This window comes from Vanessa tameamea, chromosome 21, assembly GCF_037043105.1.
Source record: "Vanessa tameamea isolate UH-Manoa-2023 chromosome 21, ilVanTame1 primary haplotype, whole genome shotgun sequence".
Classification (NCBI taxonomy): domain Eukaryota; kingdom Metazoa; phylum Arthropoda; class Insecta; order Lepidoptera; family Nymphalidae; genus Vanessa; species Vanessa tameamea.
The window spans coordinates 2,940,547-2,964,385 of record NC_087329.1 but is presented as its reverse complement, the minus strand read 5'-3'; the positions used below and the strand labels follow the sequence as shown (position 1 = coordinate 2,964,385).

Here is a 23,839-nt window from a genome sequence, read left to right as displayed (position 1 = left end):
CAAAGATGGTTTTATTAATATTTAGTACATATTTGTGGATAAATAATGAAATAAAATGAAAATTTTACTTGAATTGTGATGCGATTGATACATAGTTCACAATCGTGATCCTACATTTCTTAGAACAAATTTTTGGAAATATGAATTGTGATGGATTACACTGAATAAAATTTTCGTGTTATGTTTGAGAAATTGTAAATTTTACAGTAAAGATATAACTCGCGAGTCGCTCCACTCGATTCTTGAATAGTATCGTCTTTATTCATTCAAACCTAACTCGTTTTGTATAACTTGTCATTTATTCATTCGGTTCGTTCAGTTCAGTTCAGTTATTCATGATTCACATTCAGTTGTTCAACGTCGTGTAATCGTGCTGGCCGAGTTATACTGTAATCTAGTAAAATAAACAAACTTATATAAATAGAAAGATAATCTTTATCTTATCGTGTACTTGCAATAAATCGATCATGAAAATTCACCATAAAGTATTTGAAGCGAGCGTGCTATGATGTGCTAATTGGAGTAAAAAATATTGTAGTGTTTAACATTTTGAGAATTAATAATTTTGAGTGAAAAAATGCCTTCCGGCCAGAGAGAAGGTACGGTATCAATACCGCTGACTCCGACTAGATCAGATTTATATTGGCGCAGAATTTTCAACAAGGTATGAAACTTCCTAGTTATATTTGGTCTGTTATTTACAAGTGCTAATGAAATGAATCCCAAATCATTACCTACGTTGTGTTTACTTGCTTGCGGTAAACTGTAAGTGAAAGTATACATGAATTTATAAGAAGAAGATTTTAGTCATAAAAATAGGTTACTTGAAAATGAAGGTAATATTGTTTATTCAACTTTATAAGCACCCTTTATTTTGTATCTTACAAAGTGTACAACTTAGAAAATAATTCCATTTAAAACTATATGTGGTTTTATTTTAATTTTATTATCTGTCCTAATGTATAAATCTAAATAATTTGTTTAGTATCTAGTTTTTATTTTAATACAGTAATTTAATGATCAATTTAATTAAAATAATAAAAATCACCTGTTTACTAAGACCACAACATAAACTATTTTTATTAATTTATATTGTACAACTATTAATTAACTACAAAAGTATTGTGCATTGTCATAAATATTGATTAATAAAATATTTAAAGGATAAAAGATAACATATTTTCATAATAATTTAAAATGTAGGATTTATATATTTTTTATTGTAATAAATGAAACTGAATGATATAATTTAATAAAAAACAATGTATAATAACTTACCCTATCAACAATCATTTAAAAAATAATTAAATCAATAAACCATAGTTGTTTAATAAAAGCTTATTATATCATGAATTGATAATTTCTAGTTTTTAAACTTTTAATTGGAAGTTCCAGTATTTACGGATGGACGATTCTGATGTTAAATGATTAACAATATCCTATAGATATTAGTAGTGTAAGAAATTTTAATTATTCCTTACACTACTTTTACGTTATAGAAATAATTATTAAATATCCTTTGTGCCTGTAATGACTCAACCTACTCACTCTCAAACAAAACTTTCTACGAAAAGCAATTCAAAGTATTCCTGTTTGAAAATAATTTTCATCTGTAAACTTTTACAGATGACCTATGTAGCTCCAAGCCACTCTCAACTCAGAATTCAGTTAATGGCTTACATTTAGTAATGAACTCAAATGTCAGATGTATTTATTTATTTAGTTGATGATTTATATTTAATTATTAATTTTGCTACTAAATTACAAAATTTTGAGTGATGTCTCATCACAATACAATTTTAACTTTGAGTAAAATATAATGTTATGTTAATAATTTTTAATGTTACACTTATAAATTTATCTACATTACTCATACAATTTCTATATTGTACCAATTGTACATTGAGTTATTTTTACAAATATAAACAGCATACTGGCTGTTTGCCAACATATGAAAATAATAGTTTTGAGTAAGATCAATACTTGAATGTGGTTATGCAAAATTTTTTTTTAATATTATATATTTGATATTAATCAATAAACAAATAAATAAAAAAAAAAATCATAAAAATGTTTGTCAAAGGCATAATAAGGACAGCCTAAAAATCTATGCTTCTGTTTGGACTCTAAAGAGAAAAACTCTTTGACTTTGTCTATACAATTTTAAAACATACTTTTAATAAAATTTAAATCATATGTATTGTTATGGCGTACGAGGAATACCTATGACATCACTGTCAGAATGTGAAAGAAAACAGTTGTATGTTACTGACTCACATTCTTTCATAAATTGTAATTATTTATGTCTATTAAAAAACTTGTTTTGTATTGATTAACGTTAAATATATGTCATCGTTAAATATTGAAATTGCAAGAACTAAATTAAAATATACAGAACATTTTATTGACGCGTCTGATATTATATCTATTGACTTCAATTTGGCGGTAAAAGAAATAGATTTGTGGCATACATATTTAAAAAAAAAAATGTTTCAATATTGGGAGTTACGTAAATATTTCAGTCTACACAACATGCTGTCGTAACTGTTAAGGAATTTATCATCAATACATATATTTGTTCGTCGTGTGGTAATGATTTTTAAAACACGAATGCCAGTTCGATTACTGTATATATTTCAAGAATGTGCTACGTACATGTTTTATAACCGTCTATTTTGATTCAAATCCTGTTATTATGCCCTCATAATATATAAACAACAAATAGTTTAAGAAAGGTAATAGTGAACTGTACTGAACTGCTACAAATACATCGCAATACTTTAAAGTGTTAAAAGCTTGGTTAACACAAGAAGATTTGAGCGTCGTAACGGTAAAAGGAGTTAAATATGCGACTACGTTATTTTTATTTTTCCAATAAACAGATATGGAATAATTTTAACAACCCAATGTTACTTGTTTTACCTAAATCTTTCCAAAATCACGTCGACAGTCAGTTGTCTTAAATTTGCAGAAATGTTAGGTATAGTTTAGGAATAGCGTTCAGCTTAATACGATCCTAGTGTGATACCGTTCCAATATTTATGTTAGCAATGTCTGCTAATCAGAGTCGTCGTTGGGTTGTAGTGATTTGTTTGTTTGTCAGTCATATCAGGAAGTCTCCTTTATGTATGACTAGTAATAAGATTTTGCGAACTGCTATTCCGAACCGATTGTCTAAAATGATTCCTGGAGATCATTTTGATGACTAAGCCAAGCATCCTGACAGTGTGGCTACAAATTTCGATTAACCAATGACTCATACGACAATTGGTGAATTAATAATTGTCAAACGCGCAGCTATTTTTTAAATTAAGATATACCAATAGAAAAGTCCGAAAATGTATTAGGTATAATAAATATTCAAATACATGATATGGGTTTTGCTGATATTTTTAGGAAATTCCTCGTTGTATCTATTTAAGATCTTTGAGTTGTCCATTGAGGAATTAATTATTTAAAATATATTAAAAAAAAATATAACTGCTTGTACGGGCAAAAACTACGGGAAAATCCTCTTAGAAATACGCGAACAAATGTCGTAGACAATTTGCATTGAAATCTCGTAAAGTTTTGATTATGTACGTGTTGTATACCTACGAGTTTTGTGAATAAATAAGACTTTATAATAGACACGCATTTATTTTACTTCATTGACGTATGAATATATAATTATATCGGCCGTTATAGGTAGCTGAATTTTGCAAACGTCATTCCTTCCTTAATTTTTACTATTTTGGACGCATATCTTTAAAATGTTGTAAATTTACATACTTTGAATTAACTAACTGGGTTAAGGCAACCTCTCTTTTTTTGGAAAGATGATATATCTAGGAGGTACAATATATCTCATTGTAAGCCATAATATTATCGATAATATTCCAACGATGAGATCTATTTAATATGGTTATGATTGTTCTCCGTCGTTAAAATAGCATCGGAGTATATATGACTAACCTAATCAGACGGGGGACCAGTGAGGCCTACCAGCGATAGCATTGTAAGTTCTTCGGCTACCATTTGACCTTTTATTTATTTCACTAGAAATATATCACTAGAAAATAGAACAGAAAAATAAGTAATCTGTAGTGCTAAGTGCGAACTTACGGCTAATTGACCATTTCTTCCTGACAAAATCGAAAAGGAGACTTAAAAATAAGAGACCATTATCTAAAAAAACTATTTTTCTGTGAGATTAAAAGATTAAAAAATAATTGGCAATATTAATTTAGTCAACCAATCAGCTTTTCTGATTGGTTGACTACTGAGTTTATTCATAGGATCGAGACAAAGATACACAAGAGAATCTGTTATTTAAGCTCCCACGTTTTCCTAGGTACTAAAAATAGTCTAGGTCACCGTCTAGGTTTTTGACAAACCTTTTAAGTATGCCATGAAACATTTAATTTTCTATTATATTATTTTAATAATTATAGTTTCGTTGAACTATAAAAGAATTTATCTATTAACGTGCTAAAGAACCGATACGCTTACGAGTCATCACTGTACAAATATTTGTTAAAATTTAGTAATTCGTCCATGTTTGTTTTCTGACCTAATACCAGATAACATCAGCTTGTGCTATTAACTGAACGATTTGTTTGTTTTATTTTTCGACCCGCCCATAACTACTGGTATACTCAGATCACTTGACTTCGTTTATAGTAAAGTTACGTTACAGTTTTTAACATAGACATTATTTTTATTTGTCACTAGCCACTCGTCCCGCCACTGGGAATAGAAAAAACATACTACGCTCTACATAAGAGTCTACGCTCTACATAAAACTTTTATATCATAATACAAATTACTGTGTCATATCAAATGGGTATGCTGCGCGACATTGTTTGATCATTGTTTCATAATATAAATTTGCCTCTACACCTAGAGACTAATTTGATACCTGGTGGTGCTGTAATCAATATTAACCAAACACCTTATCCGCCACCGAACCTGAGAGCTAAAATTGAGTGGTTCCTACCAAGGCAGGCTTGCCCAAAACTCTCTCAACAAGTAAAGTAAGCAGTTCGTACATTGCTTTAATTTTGAAATAGGAACTAGCTTTCTAAAAGAAAATAGTAAAATGGTGTCGCTTTCGGAGAGTCATTGTTTTCTCAATTTTATTAGCGTATAGTCACTTTCGTTAGAAGCTGCTAATTCGGACGTATTTTCAAATCGACTTAAGTCTCGGACAGTCAATGAAGTTCATTGCAAAGGTCGAATTTTCCGAACGGAAGCGATTAAGACAAAAATGTGCTTTCTATATCTAGTCTAAGCTTGTAGTTGATATTGCGCCCCACTTGTGACAAGCCACATACGGCTCATACTCGGAAAGTACGCAATTTAATTGCTTTACGGTATCCTATAAAAGAAAAACAACGCGCGGGAAAACTAAACATAGCTTTTTGAATTTGGAAGCAGAAGCAAATGTCAAATTTGAACATTAAACTGTCAATATTCAAACACACACACAATAAAGATTAGATATGTATTTGATTAGATATACGTTTATCGTCGGAGACGGCCGCTGTTATTCGTGTTAGAGCGTCAATAGCGTAGTGGTTTACGGGCCGGCTAGCGATGTAAAAATTCGCAGGATCGATCCTGACCCCTGGGGCTAGTTTCGTACCCACTCCTGACACAAGTGATAAGCTTAAAAGGAGGGCTAAATAGGAATATTAGTAATTCCTTAATTAATTTGAGGCATTGGTAGTATTCTTTAACAAAAAACTGAGGGTTAAACTAACTTGCTCAACAAAATGTCAATAGTTACACTTTATGTATATATTATATAGATTTACATATTATATATTATTTGCTAATAGCTCAACTATCATATGAATTACGCACTACAAACATTTCTTGATTAACATATCATTATTGGAACGTGGAGTGATCTGGTAGAAATTGTCACGTAAGGAAAAACCGCATGGCGACCCCCAGACGACCTCTCCCCTCTCTTTCTCTATATCTTATTATACCTTATATACCTATTATATACAGTTTGAAATTATATTAACTTTTTTTTTTGTCAATAATGATTTACACGGGATTTGTAATACCAATTTTATTTCTTGTAATTTAGTTACTCAAACGCTATTAGTTTGTTACACTTTGTCTGCGATTTAATATAATATACATTTTGCGGTTGGAATAAGTTCATGTGAAGTTGGCAACTAAGACAGATAATGATGACTACTCTGTAAAACCGAGTTCGAAAATATTTCTCGTACATATGTGTACACTCAAATAAGAAAGTGAATTCGAAAGTGTTATGTCAAAAAAATGAGCTAAATAGATTTGGTACATCGATACTTATCAAATATTGATGTAATTAATGTCAAATTTAATTAACATTTTTTTATTTCATTTTCTTAATCGTCTATGAATTTATGAAATATACAAGTCAGGAACAGATTGACCAAGTCGGGACAATGCGCTTCTCGAGGACAGATACTTTTCTAGCTTCCTAATTTTTTTTTTAAAACAATGCATTTTTATTCATAACTAGAATTTTGTTCTATTATGTTGCTAAGGCATGCCATCGCCGTAATTAAATAGGATAAACATTCGGGTATAACTTGGGTAAAAATTGGGGGTTTTCCAATTTTTGCCCAAGATATAGCCAGTATAGTTATAGCCAGTTATTAATTCTTATTGTTGCTCTTTCTGGCTTCAAATAACAATAAAAATTGTACTATTTTATGGACATGAATTAAAAAAAAAACTTGTAATGGAGGAATGAACAGTCTCAATAAACACAGCTGTGCGTGCACGTTCTGTAACATCTTAGGTAAATAAAGAAGAGTCAAAAAGACTTACTCCCCCATTTAATTAAAATGTCAAAAATATCCTTGAAGTTTCGACTAAATATATCTTAGTCCGTGATAAGGTCGCTTTTGAATAAGATTTCGTTTTTTATTTTCCTTAAAGCTTATTACTTTAAGTTTTTTGGAAAGAAGTTCTTTAACGCGGCTTACAGTAGAGTGAGCTGCCAGAAATCGTGACGTAAGGAAAAAGTGTTCTACCCCTCCAGGCCTGTCCGCCTCTTCCTCTTTCTTTTATATACGTTTCTGTATAATCTTATTAAAAATTATTATTGTGTTATTTTTTTTTTCTTTTGTCAAAAGTTGATTAACTTCGTTCCAACTGGGTGTCCCACGAGACGTCTGTTTTTATATTAAAATTTTATATAAATCGATCTCCAAGATCGAGTGCTATAATATATATAGAATTTAGAGAAATCGATCGTTTGATACTTTTTAATTAGATAGTATAAGATTAAAACATGCAGAAATCAACATTTCGTTCGTTCTTTTTCAGTACGACAAGGACAATGATGGACGAATATCCTACGTAGAACTCAAAGGTATAATAGAGTCGAGGGAATACGACCACGATTTACCAGACAATGTCGTGGATAAGATCATGAGTCTCGCGGACAGGGACCAGTCTGGTTATCTGGACTTCGCCGAATTCGTCGAAATGATGCACAATCCCGATTTGAAAGCAGTATTTGGACATTTCGTCGCGAGATACATTCATTCAATAATTCCCCATAGAGGCCCTGTGGATACGACTGGTGAGTTGATGTCGCATGTTCGATATACGTATCATGATAGAAGATGACTATTAAGTTTGAATGATGTTTGATCTATGACAATATTAAATGAATGAATGATTAAATGGTTTTCATTTTGTTAATGAAACTAAATTAGTTTAATAATACCAGCACTGTATATATTAATGTAATTTAATATAACTATTCTCTTTTAATACTTTACTTTAACGCTATCATAATAATTTAATTTAATTCAATTTCAATCAATGCTTGCAGTAGTAATAAACTTCGTTCTTTTAAATATTAATGTATATAAAAATTTAGTTTGATAGCTATGTATAAAACAATTGCACATAATAATTATTGACCGTGTGTCGCAACACATGTACGTATTTACGGAAACGCATGTGAATGCTGTAATAATATATATTTTAGCACGTATCTAATACCAATTTGTACCTTAAATACACTTACATAAAAGCTTTTTTGTTCTATAGACAGGTGGACAGGATTCAGAGCTGTATCTTCATCAGATGGCGGTACATATATTTTTCTTTCTTTGTGTTTTTTTACCATTGGTACATTCATTCGGTCATTTTTGTTACTTTATTCGTTTCATAGAAGGAATTTTAAAATTCGATTCTAAATTCAAAATTTCATCTGTCATGTTTTGTTTCACCATTTTGTGCCTGTCATCTGGGTGTCGTTGCTTTTTTACTAATACATTTTTAACATAAGAGGTGTATACTAAAAAAAATTATTTAAACGAGTATATATATATATATATAGTCAAATAAAAAAAAATGTTTATTATTTCAAAACGATTCGATAATTCAATACTACTACGTCAACAGTATTCAGGTCTAGTGGATTTTATGCGAGTCCACTTGGAAACATTCTGCTTGTCCACCATTCTACATTCTGTATCAGTGTCCTGGCGAGTGACCTGGTGGAATTACAGGCATACGAGCTAGAACTTTTTATTTCCTACAATCAGAAGCTCATTGACTTTGAAGCTCAACCAATCATTTACAGTTTATACTTTGTGAGGTCCAATTGTCTATGGTTGAAAGTAAACTCACTCAGTGGTAAGACTTTGTGCAAGTCTTTGTTTGTACCACCCACTCATCATATAATATATGGCCAAGCAGCAGTATTTAGTACTGTTGTGTTCCGGGTTGAAGGATGATTTGAGTCAATGTAAATACAGGCACAATGGCCATATAACGGCTTATTGCCCAAGGTGAATAGCATATTATCGTTGTAATCTATACTTCTATACTAATATTATAAATGTGAAAGTATCTCTGTCTGTCTGTTTGTATGTCTGTCGCTCTTTCACTGCCAAACCAACGAACCGAATTTGACGAAAGTTGGTATGAAGCAAATTCCGAGAAAGGACGTGACTACCGACCCCTAAAACGCGAACGAAACCGTGGGCGACAACTAGTTTGTTATAATTTCTTACGACGCTAATGTCAATAGACATTGGTGACCACTTACCATACGATGGCCTAATTGGTTATACAAAAAAGTGACCACCTGCCATTCGTTGCTTTTGCTCGTTTGCCTTTCTGACGTAAATAAATGATGATATCCTCATTACTGATTTTGGCTACGCAAGCCATTTTTAAGAAGGACAAAACTGCGTAGACGGTGCCTATTGATTTGACAAAAAAATGTGCTCTCCATGCGCTCACTCTGAAAATTTTATCTAAATAATTAAAACTGATGTAAGAAGGTCCTTGTGTTTCCTAATAAAATATGGACACATTCCTTTGTATATTTGTTCTTCAATACGAAAGTTCTATCCTTATACTATCCGTGTGGAGCCGGGACGCGTAGCTAGTTTATAAAGGAAATAATATATAATAACGTCTTATTCTGTTTCATTAAATGCCATTTTGTTTAAAATAAATACTAAACAGCTTATCAGGTATTTACGTGACATTACGTCGGATTTCTCTATTCCTGTAGCCTTGACATTTTTATCGTTATTTTTTTCTGTACGTAATTGATTAATTTAAAACATTTTCCTTAAATATTTAAGGAAAATTTTATAAATATATCATATCATGATTATACAGGGTTATTGGTAATTCGACGTTTTCCCGTTAGGAGGTGATAGGGGTGACTATTTGCGATAATTTGAACCCCCATATGCATGACGCAAATGTGAACCATTTTTGAGTTATCACGTTTTTTAGATATAGTGGTTGAGGATGGTCCCAATCAACTTCATTTAAAAATCCAATATACATTTTTTTTTTTACATTAGCAGCCTGTAAATTTCCCACTGCTGGGCTAAGGCCTCCTCTCCCGTTGAGGAGAAGGTATGGAGCATATTCCACCACGCTGCTCCAATGCGGGTTGGTGGAATACACATGTGGCAGAATTTCGTTGAAATTAGACACATGCAGGTTTCCTCACGATGTTTTCCTTCACCGCCGAGCACGAGATGAATTATAAACCCAAATTAAGCACATGAAAACTCAGTGGTGCCTGCCTGGGTTTGAACCCGAAATCATCGGTTAAGATGCACGCGTTCTAACCACTGGGCCATCTCGGCTCATAATATACAGTATATTGCAATACATCTTCACTGTTTGTAATTTTAATCAATCATAAAAGCACGTTTGAATCGTTATGTTACATAGTTGAATTAAATGTAAATCTATATTGTACTGAATACGTAAAAGTGTTTGTTTTTATTTTTATGTAATAGCTACCTATTACAGTTACTTTTGCGGACCGGCAAATGGGTCACCTGATGTTAAGTGGTCGCCACCGCCCATAGACATTGACGCTGTTAGAAATATTAACCATCCTCTACTTCGCCAAGGCGCCACCAACCTTGGGAACTAAGATGTTACGGCCCTTGTGCCTGTAGTTACAAGTATTGCTGTTTGGCGGCAGAATATCTCACGAGTGGGTGGTACCTACCCAGACGGGCTTGCACAAAGCCCTACCACCAGTGTGATCTAAACTGAACAAAAAAACTGTTTCTCTAAACAGCGATGTCTCATTTGGTCAGTCTATCTATCGACGTACCCATTTTTGTTCAGAATATTAATAATTATTAACTTATAAAACGTTTATTTATAATCTTATCTGCGTGTTAAAAATTGATAAAGGCTATCAATATCAATACCTTCTATTAATGCTATAATATAATGTGACCTTCGCTTGACATAAAGATGAATCACCTATTGCCGTTATCAAAGATAAGGAATAAAACTTAATACTTGTATGTGTGTCAGTTTCCGGAATAACCCGACATTTGACTGTCGATCCGCCCCGGCTTCGCGCGTGCGATAAAGGTGCTATAAATATATTATATCGTTTATAATATATTTATAGCATTTAGGAATGATCTAGCTTATTATATGTGAATTTTTTTTGGATTGTTTTTATTGGTTCCGGAGTTCTCCCCCTAAATACAAACAAACAAATTTTACCTCTTTGTAATATAATTATACATACTATGTGAAAGGAAAAAGTTTACAATCGGGATATTGTACGGAGTATTTTTTTTTTAAATCATATTGTAAAAATCTTTCCGCTTATTCTTCGGAGATCGAATTTTGTATCGTATTTGGTGTGCGCATTTTTTTAATAAGGCTTACTAGCTTATTGGTAAATGATTACCGTCGTCACTGGCGCTGTAAAAGAATTTGATACCTTTTCTTAGAACGTTAATGCATTGTCATGTCATGTCATATGGGATCATTACTGTTTGGCTGTAGAACGATAGGTGGTACCAAACAAAACGCAACCGCACAGAGCCTTATTCTAGGACGGGTGTGTCCATTATAGTTTTTGTGACGCATAACTAGATAAATATATTAGTTCGTTCTTTGATCACGGAAAAAACTAAAGCACATCTATACTATGTTCCAACCATAAGCGGAGAAAGGTAAATAAACAACGTTTGACAACGAGTTGACGCGATGTCATTGGTCGGGAGCTTGATTAATCTATGATATTCACTATGGATTTGCGAAATAATGGCGTTTTGAACGTGAACGAAACTGTTATCGGAATTTTGGAGATGGATATAAATAGTTAAGTGTAGTAGTATTGTATTATAAATAAAGATATATTATCAATGAACTCTCAGTAGTGCACAATATAGCTGAAGTTTTAGCAAATCGCATGAAATACGTGAATGTTAGGTTTGTTTATCTTTATTCCTACTATGATTGGAATAGGCTATAGATCATTTTTTTTTAGTTCTTATTATATTGTCAGTGATTACGTGACTAACTTTACTTAATATTTTATTTATTTACCTTATTCGTGAAGGTCAATGACCGTCTGACGCAGTTCTTCAAGCTTTACCAATTAACTTATGACGATTGTCATCACAGTAACCGGTTGTTAATGATCTTTGCTGTAACTGTGCGATAAAATAGTACCTATAATGTATTTTTTTTTAATCAATGTGTAATTAAAACCTTCGCCTACCATAGATACCACCCTCTCATCATATGTATATATTATCGCCGATCCTTGGCATTGTAAAAAAAAAAAACATAAAAATTGTTATAATTTTGTTTGATGGATGAGTGAGCCAGTCTAACTACAGGCATAAGATATAACATCTTAGTTCCCGAAGTCGGTTTGTATGTGTAACGGATGGTTAATATACCGCTTATTTGCCTTGCCGACCTATTTTAAATAAATAAAAAGTGAAAATATTCGTAGTGATATTTTGAAATTATTCACTGTTTATCTCACGCGTAAAATGTTGAAAACGGTTTTACGCTAATAGACTATTTAATTTCTCATATCTTCATCTCATCCTTATATTTTACGATCGCATTCTGCGGTGAGCTGCGATTTCGTTCTTACAGAATATATCCACTGTGTATGTTTGTTTTAACAGTAAAAATCAAGCTTGAGAGTTCGTTAATTCAAACATAAATATAATTCATTTCAAGATATATAAAATATAAACTTATCCTAATTACGATTCGTCAACGTTCATTTTATTCCCTCGAGGGGTGAATTTTTTTACTAGCATTTATTCTTATCCGGGACTTGAAACTATCTCCGTACAGAATTTCATCTAAATCAGTTCAGTGCGGCGTTTTAAGCGTGAAAAGGCAACAGACAGATGTATGTACTCGTGGATTTATAATATTACTATAGAAAAAGTATTTTTCTATACTAAACGTAACACTCGGACCTCGCGCAATAATTAATTATATTTTATTAGTCTTTCTGACTTAGTTGACACTATATAATTTTTCGAAATACACATTAGTACCTACGTACAATAATGATTATTTAATGTTGTATTTATTTTATATTATAGCCTTACGCCTCAAACGAACTTACCGGCGTGTCCACCCCGTTGTTACACAAAATGTCCATACCTACATGATGATAGACCAAATTAGTTATCTTTTAAAGAAAAGGTCAACAGTATCAAGTTCAAGGCAAACGAATAGACTACGTGGGTAATAGTTATATCCCTTCTTTATACGTAGTTAAATGTATTTAAAATACTTAGTTCGTGTACTATTTTATCGAATTTTATAACAAAAGCCAGATGGAGCGCATGGAACATTATAGTGAAGCAACAAAAGCGAATACAAATTTCCGGTAGTGCGTTCCCGTTTTTTAGGATGTTTGTTGATACAATTTCATTAATTTGATTTTACTTAGAATCGTACAAACAGCTATGTAAAATTTTTGGTAACATTTTTTTATTTTTATAGATGCTAGTAATTTTAGCAAAATATATATAGAATATGTTATATATTATATTGTTATGTTGACGTTACTATTAATGTACTTAAAAATATAATCATGTTAATGTTTCGTAATTTTAAATATCTACATATACTAAATATACTGACAATATATATGATAAAAGTTTTTTATACGTACTGAGTCATTTCAAAGAAAATATACGTTGGCTGTATTACTTAGTTCAATAGACATTTTAATAACAGGCTGATAGTACGGTTCTCGGAAACTTCATTTCGAAACGCGTATTCAGGCGGAACTGATATTGACGAGTTTGTCTGTCACGTTCGAAATGAAGGCGTTTTGATTTTTGACGTACAAACTCATACTTATTTACGTATTAAGGTGGAATTAGAAGGTGTTCATTCAATTCTTATCTTTTATTTCGTTCATCCACTGACAAATGAATTCATTGTGAAACGAGTAAACAAATTTGGATTCATTTGGCATAGAAACTGGATTGAACGTTCTTCAGAGGGTGTGTCTGATATCGCCGTTATCGAAGTATAGTTTAAATTGTGCTTCTTATGTATCAAAAATTGAATGAAGTTTGTTAATTTTTAAATGGTATCTTTCGTAACGATCACGAATTATATATACCGCAGGGTTTGCTTCTCGTAAGAGATTTCAATTTTACTGAAGATGTCATCAGTCCGTTTTGATGGGTATTAAATAAAAAAGGGGATAGGACCAACCTGTAACCATCTATGGACGATTCACCGTCGATTGACTATAATCTATAGTCTAGTCTATAGTCTAGTTCTATCTAAGAAGGAATAAAGATAAAGACATTTCAGACATACGTCTGCCACGCGATTTGCAAATAGGTCAGCTAATACGGAACTATTTCACTAAACTACTTATATCCACTTTAATTTTCCGTCCAATGTTCCGACAATAGTTTCCATAGTATGTGCCATTTTTTCGAAAATCCATTATGAATATCATTGATTCTCCAAGTTCTCGGCCAATGACATCGCGTTAATTCAATGTCAAATGTTATTTATTTGGCTTTTCTCCTCTTGAGGTTGGAATAGACGATGAGTTAGGTAGTTTTCACGTGATCGAGGTACACAGAAAAAATCATGTTCGTTCGAACATGAATTGCACAATAGATTTGACAATGATGCTTGTTAAAATTATCAATTTCAATCGACCTTGACAAATCTTACTTAAGCCTGAGCTTGAGGATATTCGTCAGTTAAAACTACATAGTTTGACAGTTAACCTTTTGTTAAATATGTTTTTTATCTCTAGTTTTTGCTTCATTATTCGGAAGCAGATTTCAAGTTTCGAACTCCAATATTTTAAATGTTACTAATTTCTACACGTTGAGATGTTAAATAGTCGGTGTCAACTAAATTATTGTAATCCGCTCTTGTTAATTACATAATTATTTGTCTTCGTCTTTCGAATGTGATATCACTGATGACAGAAAGAGAAAATCCTTTGTGCTTTTCATATTCAATCGCTGTACAACGTTTATAAGTATAAACGTAATGCTTTGACTAGTATGACCTATAAACCATTCACTTTATTTGTTTTGAGGTACTTAAAATTGCTTTCTTCAGGGCTTATAATAATTATTTTTATCTATATAGGTATCTACTGTTTGCTATTTAGTGTTGAGTAACATAATAACGCGATACTGCAATACTTGACTCTATAGCACTGTTGTATCCTGTCTAAATCTGCCTTTTATTATGAGCATATAAGTATTTGATATTTCATCTCAAAGATCTTATATCTTCTATATTCACTTTTGCCAACATAACCCTAAAAAGGTATTATTGTATCAATGAGGTGTATAAAAGTAACCAGTAGATGTCTTACCGGTGGGCTAAAGCTTCATCTCCTTTAAGGTTTGGATTTGATTCCACAACGCTGGTGGTAACACATGTGGCAGAATTTCATTGATATTTAGACACCGGGCACAAGATGATGATAAACACAATTTAAGCACATGGAAATTCTGTGCTGCCTAACTGGGTTTGAACCACTCAGCCCTTCGGGTTCTATGCATATATGTAATCCTGTTTCTTTTTATCTTTTCATTTACAATTATACCGGCCCGTTTAACGTTTTGTATTCAGTGCACAAATATTTAGAGGTCGGCCCCGGTCGTTACACCTGTTTATTTTGAACTAACAACGTAATGCAACAGTACCAATTTAGAGTCCATCGCATTAATTAGGTAATTGGAGGTCAGTATTATGCGAGCTGAGAGTAGGATAATGCCTTTATAAAGGTCTCCTGAGATTCAATGACCTTTAAAATTCTCTATTTGAGTGCAGAGAAAACATAGAGACACACTATCATTTAGAAAAGAAATATTCAGATATTCAGAGAGTCATAGTTGTACATAATTAGTTTTTTTTAATGCTCTTGTTGTTGAATATTTGACTTTTTTTCTGTATGTTTTTCTTACTGTAACCGGTAATTTGTACAATGTTTTACATGATTGGTGTATCGGTTACGACGTCTTGAGTTTTATGGAATTTTCTTTACGTTTTGTTAAATCGATTTAATATGCATGTATATTAATTTGTCATAACTGTATTAGTTAACGTTTCTTGGCTAGCTGGTGCATAAGAATGGCACTATTCGATAAAATGCAATTACGTTCGTCGCTAAACGCATTAGAGGTCTAAAGGCGCCAATCGCCACAAATCCTTGTATTTGTGCGCTACACAGCGCTCATTCGCCATTAGACGTTAAGAATAGTAGTTTACGCTAAATCTTATTGAGTGGACGTATTTAATGTGTCTATTTAACTGAAATTAACTAAAAACAAAAGTAAATTTGAGTTTAGTCGTGAAATGTATTATAGTTTTTGTTTTGTGAATATTATTGTGAATTGACATAAGTATGGAAGAATAATTGAAAGATCATCACTGAAATTTGTTTTTAAATGGACTTTCTATCTGATCGAGATTATTTAGTGGTTTGGGTAGTTCAGTGCAATGTGGCTGAAGACATTCAAACGAATCGATGCCGTTTACAAGATTAGTGAATATTTAGACAGATACACAGTTCTGAAATGTTGCTTGAAAAAATCTTTAGGATGCGTCAAAACAGTCATCGACTATTTCGGTATGATATTCTTCATTACAGCCAATCACTAATTAGTTTAATAGAAACTACAGATTATTTAATGGTTGCAGTAAAATCACCGTAACAGGTTTTACATTAAGGCGTTCAGTTTCAGTTATATGAGAATTTGACGTTTTAAAGACACATGATACCGACCCGACGACGTATCATTTACCCAAATATCTTAGTCTGTAAATCACGATATTTGTGATGAACGCATTAGTAACCGTAACATGCGCATTTGATAAATAAAAAGGAATTATAATTTATATAAACGTCAGTTTTTTGTGGTTTCCTTAATAAGGCATAATAAGGTTTTTAAATAGCCACCTTGAGCTGAAAACAAAAAAATAATGAGAGTGGTGGTTGTAACAGTAGCTACTAGTAGTAATTGCATTGTTATGTACACAAATTTCACCTTGATAGTTATCTTCCACATAGCATCCATGTATCTTATATTCATAATCTCATTAGTTGATTATCTGGTGAAGCTCAGGGCCGGAGGTGACGGTGTAATACGTCAGTAACTCGTAATTGTACGCTTTATATGTATTCTGGAAAAAGGTTCATTTCGGTGTTCATTTAGCTTGTAAAAATAACTTAATTCGCGTCGTTTTTTTTGGAGATTCTTATGAAAATCGTATATAGAACTAGATTGTATATGAAGTTTTCTATATTTACCATAGTCGGAATGTTCTGGCGTTTTAAAATGGCTTGACAGAAGTATTTTTATAAGCTAATGACAAATGAATACATTACTAACGAACTTGTTTAATAATACAATATTAATTAACTAACTTATATTTATGCATGATTTACTAACGAAATATTTTTCTTTTTTTTTTCCATTCCTTATCCTGTTATTGTATTTTGTTGACCCTACTTGTTTGCTTGACAAAATCCAATTTCCATTTAAAAAATATTTAATTAATTTTTTGATCGGACGTATGTGTTGCGTTCTATGAACGTATCTATTTTAACAAAATTCGCATCCCTATTATCCTGTTAACAACAATATGCCCTTTCAACACGCGACTACATAATTGATTTAATACGTCCTGTTCGACGTGATGTCATTCTGGCATCTGTACTATATTCATGTTATTGTTGCTATCTATCACAACATCGAATATTTTCAAATACAATCAACAAAAAAAAAACACCAATACCCGATATTCAATACCAAAAAATAATGATTATTTTCGATATTTTTTTGTTAATTATCTTGGGCTGATTCAAATAAATGGGATCTGTTCTAAAAAAAAAAAATCACACTCTTATTTTATGTTACCTGTCCTCTCCTACCCGGCCTTCCTTTTGTGTTGCGTTAAACAGTCCAAAGCCATAGCAAAAGCATATTCACATACACAGACGGGACATACGAAGAGGAGTACAGTTGCTGGCCACCAGCGATCTGCATGATACTGATATCAATTATTGAAATTGTGCTGTTCTGTTATGACGCCAGTCATGGCAAGACTGATGCAACGGGACCCATCGCTCAGATATTTATTTACAATCCTCATAAGAGGCAGGAAGCTTGGCGCTTCCTCACTTATATGCTGGTGCATGTCGGGTGAGTTCACTACAAAAAATATCTTACATTCTTTTAAATAACTTTCTAATTTCAGTACATTAAAAAGTCCACCTGTGTCTTGTTAGTATAGCTGATGATTGTTTTATTTATTCCAGTGTAGTTCATCTCCTAGTTAACTTACTGGTGCAATTGTTTCTCGGTGTACCGCTAGAGATGGTACACCGATGGTGGCGTGTTATGCTAGTCTATCTCGCCGGGGTGGCGGCTGGCTCACTGGCTACTAGTCTCACTGATCCAAAAGTGTATCTCGCTGGTGCTTCTGGTGGTGTCTACGCTCTGGTTGCGGCTCACATCGCGACCATAATTATGGTATATATTTTAGAAATTCATATCAAATCATAGTATGGTAGTTGTTATATAACTTTTATTTTATTGTTGTTACTATATTGCTTTAAGAATTCTTGGCCTGGTTTCCGAATTGAACTTTGATTAATTTGATTGATGTAATTTTATCAGTGATTCAAGCTGATATGGTATTGATAATAATTGTTATATTCATTTTAATAGCTGATATGGTATCTTTAAAAAAAATGTAAGTCGCTTTATGAATAATATTTTTTTTACAGAATTGGGCGGAAATGGAATTCGCGATAATTCAATTACTCGTTTTCCTACTTCTGGCAACAGTGGATATCGGTACAGCCGTGTACGATCGTTATTGGAGGCATTTGCAGCAAAATATTGGATATGTTGCGCATTTGGCTGGCGCTGTAGCCGGTTAGTATGTCTACTTAATCGCCTAAAAATGACATGCCTGCTAACAGATAGCGAAATTGTACGAGTTAAGATCTGGTTTGTCTAGCGTGCCGATATTTAATTTTCTAAAATATGATAGAAAACTTATTTATATAATATTCTATTATATTTATCGCAGTCCACTGCTGCACTTAAGTACTTTAAATCTTCTGGTTCAACTTCCGCTTTTAGTTAGGTTTGCCAGCTTCTACTAAAGCCGGAGGCTTTACTTGTGATTTGGATCATTATCATTGGCTCATTTGTGACATGTTATTGAAAAAGTCACTTTAGTGCGTGGGTGTAAGGTCACTTTTTATACATTGTTCTCCAGTTATTAGAAACGGTATTATTATTGCCCGCCTGCTTGTAATGTCTGAAGAACAAACTCAACAAAAAGGTGCTCTAATTAATCGGGAATTCGAGCGGTACGATCTTATTCCATTGCCGATCTTGCTTTAATTCATCCCATTTATATCCTGAGAAATGTATAGTCTTAATAAATAATAGTCTTAGTAAAGAAAAAACGATTCTTTGCATTTTTGTCTTCTGTGCGATCTTTAACCATGAATCTACGATGAAACTTTGGAAAACACTCCAGTCACTCAATTGGCTACTAAACTAACTTATTAATATTTATTTTAAAAAATCAGTATTAATAATAAAGTTATTATTTTGTAATATTATATTATCAATTTAAAAAAAAGAAAGAAGTTATTTGGTTATTAAATAATTACCTTAAATATCTACGAGTATAAATCAGTCGCTTCCCGATCGGTACGTTTAGATCTTTTAAACTGCGCAACGGATTTAAAAGCGGTTTGCGTCTATGAACAAAGTGATTCAAGAGAAAAGTATATATGTATAATACGTGTATATTATAGTAGAATAAAACAATATTTTTATTATGATTGTTCTTCAATCTAAAAATTGTATATAGACCCTTTTTGTATTCGTAAGAAGTCGGACCGGTTAACCAAGTAATATAGTTCCTTAGTGATTATTTTCTGTATAATCTTCTGAACTTATCGACAACTAATGCTGTTGAATTACATTTTAACCCGTTTTCTAATTAAGTGTTTTTTTTTTTAATTTGTAATAATTCTGTTTTTCCAGGTCTCCTGGTTGGTATCGGTGTTCTTCGTAACCTCGAAAAGAGGAAATGGGAGAAACGTCTGTGGTGGGCAGCCGTTGTGCTCTACTTCTCTCTGATGATAATCGGTGTGCTGGCTAACATATTCTGGAAGACACATTTCCAGTAATCGTAGTATAGCAACGTGCCACGAGAAATGGGGCCATATGTTTGTAATTTAAGAGGAGAATTTATTTGTTTGTATGCAATTTTTTTTGTCATATTTTAGACATGCTAAGCTAATTTATTTCATAATACATAGTTGTTCAAAATGCAACATAAAAAAATGCTTGTAAATATCGATATTCGAAATCCAAATTCGATTTTAGTTAATGTGAAGAAAAAATTTAATTTTATGCTCCGTAACGTACCTCGGCTGGGGCCTCTCGATTGCGATATGATGAAAAAAAAATATTTTTCATAATCGTCCAACAAATTCTTATATAAAATCCCACCTTCCTAGTAAAAATCATTCCTCAATTTGTCATAATAAGAGGTATCGTTTAGCGTGGATAAAACCTGCTAGTAATTGTAAGATATAGATGTGTGTGTTAGGAATATTTATTTTCATTGTAAGTTTTTATGTGTGCTGCTATGCACAATTTGTTGTTATGTTATTGTAAATTGTATTAAGTCTTTCAAATATGCAATGCCTCGTCCAGAGCCAATTTATTAAAAACTTTTAAGTTATCAGCGTAGTTCAATGTTTAACAATATTTTATTATTATTCAAATGCTAAAATAATGAATAAAAGGGCAAAATCACATTATAACTGTCATATTCGTTGGTTTACCGTCTATAATATGTATTTTAATGCAGTATTAAAAAAAATATTCATGTAAAATTTAATGAAATTCATAACGTTAGGTATTATTTAAATTTAAAAAATTAACTTATATTGTACTAGCGGCCCGGTACGTGCTTCGATACGTATAAAGTGATATAATACAAAAATGAGTTAGAACATCGATTCATTTCTTAAAAAAATATATTTACTTAATTGCTAGCTATTTAAAAAAATTATTCAAAACATTTGGATAAACAATGTTTTTGGTTTTTCCATTTTGAGTGTGAATAAACAAACGGCTGGGGGTACCGACTCTGGAACAGGCAACGTAAAGTTGGCCGTGTGAAAAACATGATTCTTCCAAATTCACACCACAAACGTGAAGTGTTTGCTCTTGGGCCTTGTTGATGGACATCGCAAATGATAAACGAACAGGATATTGTAATCGTTTGAACTCGAATGGCATATCAGTTTGAATCATAGGGATACGCGGTTTCCCTATGATTAATAGCATTAATATGAATTAATAGCATTGATATGAATGTTCTTTGGTGCTAAAATGGCGCGTTCTCTCAACCAAGTATGATTTATATAATTCTGAAGAATATTCGGAAAAACACATTCAAACAATTCATCTATCGATTGCACAATAGCACAAAAATTGTTCGGTATAACGAGCAATCCATTGGCCCTGTCGATTTGTATTTTGCCATCACCAATTTCTCAACAATCGTTTTGAAACCTCATTGGCAGCTGGATCATTTTGTAGGTTAATACGCATATTAATGTTTAGTGTCAATTTTTGTACATATCTCCAAAGAACTGATGACTTCAAACAGGCATTTATTTCATCAGCAGGAGTTGATCGAGGAATGACATTACAGGCAATGTTTGACGAAAATCCCCTGACAGTAATATCAAAGCGCCACCAAAAAGCTGTTGATTACCACGTAAATCTTGCATTGTTCGATTAAATGCTTCTAGTGATATTTTATTCGGCATTGTACACTCATCCCGTAAAATAATTGACATTAATCGCAGAACTTTTGCCATAGCAGAATTTCTCGAAATATTGCAAATTGGAGTTTCAATCATCTGTACATTCAATGGCAATTTTAATGCAGAGTGTGCGGTTCGACCACCTTCTAATAATGTAGCAGCAATTCCCGAAGATGCAAGTGCCAATGCGATTTTCTGTTCCGATCGAATAGTTGCTAAAATTAATGATAGAACGAACGTTTCGCCTGCACCACCAGGTGCATCCAAGAAATATAATCCACCTGAATTATTGGAAACGGCTTGCATGATTGTGTCATATACATGTTTTTGCTGAATATTCAATTTGGTAATATTTATTTATTCTAACTGATTTTTGTATTATTTCTAATGACAGCACAATCATTTTTAAAATAAGAAATTGTGTTACATACCAGTATTTAATGCTATGCCATGGGTTATTTGGAAATAATAAATTGAATTAAGACGTATTAGCTATTGAAACTGGTGGATGAGTGTACTCCTTTTTAATTGATACTTACTTTTAATTTGACAGACAGTTCCCCGTCTAAAAACTCTCCATTAACAAAATGACTCGACCGATTTTGTGCAAACTTCACATAAACCATCTACTAAATAGTCCGAACAAACCCTGAAAATTTGGTTTGGATAGATGAGCCCGTTCTTGAGTTATAAAGTGACAACGTAAAATGCCACTTATTTAATATATAAGATATTGTAGAAATTCAACTTATGAAGATATAATTATTCGGATGTCAGTTGATACCTTTAGTATCTCTCTAAATACATTATATTTAAATGGAATATAATCTTGTAATTAATTTATGTCAGTAACTTACTTAAACTATATATACCCGTCCCTATTTTTTAATTAATCACTATATAATTGTCTCTATTTCGTTTTTTAAAAAAAGAAGGTTTTGTTTATGTCATTCGAAACACAATATACTCTACATTTATGGCATGGTATACTCGTATGGTATTTTATATCTATAAATATCTATGTTATATATGTATTATAAAAACTGTCAATGTCAAAAATTTTAGTTACCATTATTTTACATAGTAATCTTAAATTCAATTACATTTTGTGCTTATTGCCATTAAATTGTTCCTAATGCTAGACTATAGATCCTGCATTTATTTGCACGATCAAACTTTAGAACATAGACCATTACTTTTAATGTCTTTACTTATAAGGATATAAAAAAAAACCTTTTTTTTAATACTAAAATATGATTAATGTAAAACTTTTTTATAAAAACTTCGATATCAACTAGACTGAATGGCAATTATAATGTTATATTAAATTTAAATTTTCTACCTGAATATATACATTATACATTCTTGGTACTGATATTGTGCCTTACTATACAAAACTTGTCTTTCGATGAATTTACATTTATCTAATTATTGATGTACAGTTTCTACTCACGAACATACATTTGAGATTATATTGCAGCTAAGTAATTAACGATCTAATGTAATAGGCTTCTAAGTAATAATATTACACTGCCTTAGTTAACTATAAGAGTCGAATATTTGTAATTTTTCTAACATTTTATAAGTTTATAATAATATTGTTATGTTTGTGGAACAAAGACTGTTCTGGGTAAAATAAATAAAATAATTTCTGAGAGTTAAACTGTTGTTTGGCACGAGATTAAAATAACAATAACGAATTTTACAACGATTGTTTAATTAAAGTATGGCGTTTTGGTAAATTCTTTTGACGCGATACGCGCTCTTATTTTTTTATTAATTATATAGAGGTAAAAATATAATTTGTTAAATCTGTAAGGCGCTGTATTGTAAATAAAAATCTACAGAAACACAGTCATTGTTCTATTATTACACTAAATATTCCTAGTAATGGTAGATTGAAATATTTTTTTAGTCACTTAGACGCCTCTTAGTTATGTAGCTATGTAAAGTAATTTATTTTTCAAGAATAATATATGAAGAGTAGAAAAAATATTTTATTTAAACCAGCGTCTAAACAAAAGTAGTCACTTAGAAAATAAAAAAATTAGAAAGTTTTGTAACTCGATTGCGGCTTATGTTACGCATATGTAAATTATTATAACATGTTGCTATAAAATATTAAATAGTTTCTGTGATACATGCTTAAGAATACCTAACAGTTGTTTTAATTAGCTTTAATTA

The 23,839-nt window shown here is 31.9% G+C and overlaps 2 protein-coding genes across 5 annotated transcripts in view; one reads left to right on the top strand and one right to left on the bottom strand.

Annotated features, from left to right (window-relative positions):
* The window catches only part of LOC113402369 (RNA-binding protein 12), a 188,265-nt gene that overhangs the window by 4,060 nt on the left and 160,366 nt on the right, over window positions 1-23,839 (bottom strand). The gene's annotated exons all lie outside the window — the stretch shown is intronic.
* LOC113394132 (rhomboid-related protein 2) lies at window positions 337-20,120 on the top strand. Of its 4 annotated transcripts, none has more exons than XM_064218278.1 (7): window positions 337-664; window positions 7,321-7,579; window positions 8,056-8,097; window positions 17,780-17,984; window positions 18,101-18,314; window positions 18,572-18,722; window positions 19,854-20,120. In XM_064218278.1, the coding sequence occupies exons 1-7, from the start codon at window positions 578-580 to the stop codon at window positions 19,997-19,999; spliced, it is 1,104 nt and encodes a 367-aa protein (XP_064074348.1). In that variant the 5' UTR covers window positions 337-577; the 3' UTR covers window positions 20,000-20,120. The 4 variants fall into 4 exon arrangements, with proteins under 4 accessions (XP_064074348.1, XP_064074347.1, XP_064074349.1 ...); XM_064218277.1 differs by having other exon boundaries at window positions 17,744-17,984; window positions 19,854-20,119; XM_064218279.1 differs by lacking the exon at window positions 8,056-8,097 and having other exon boundaries at window positions 17,744-17,984.

Bases quoted from the DNA above. Each gene is read 5' to 3' on its own strand.
- LOC113394132 (XM_064218277.1), top strand. From the start codon at position 578: ATGCCTTCCGGCCAGAGAGAAGGTACGGTATCAATACCGCTGACTCCG. The intron at 17,985-18,100 runs GTGAGTTCACTA...TATTTATTCCAG, and splicing joins TATATGCTGGTGCATGTCGG to TGTAGTTCATCTCCTAGTTA. The intron at 18,315-18,571 runs GTATATATTTTA...TTTTTTTTACAG, and splicing joins ACATCGCGACCATAATTATG to AATTGGGCGGAAATGGAATT.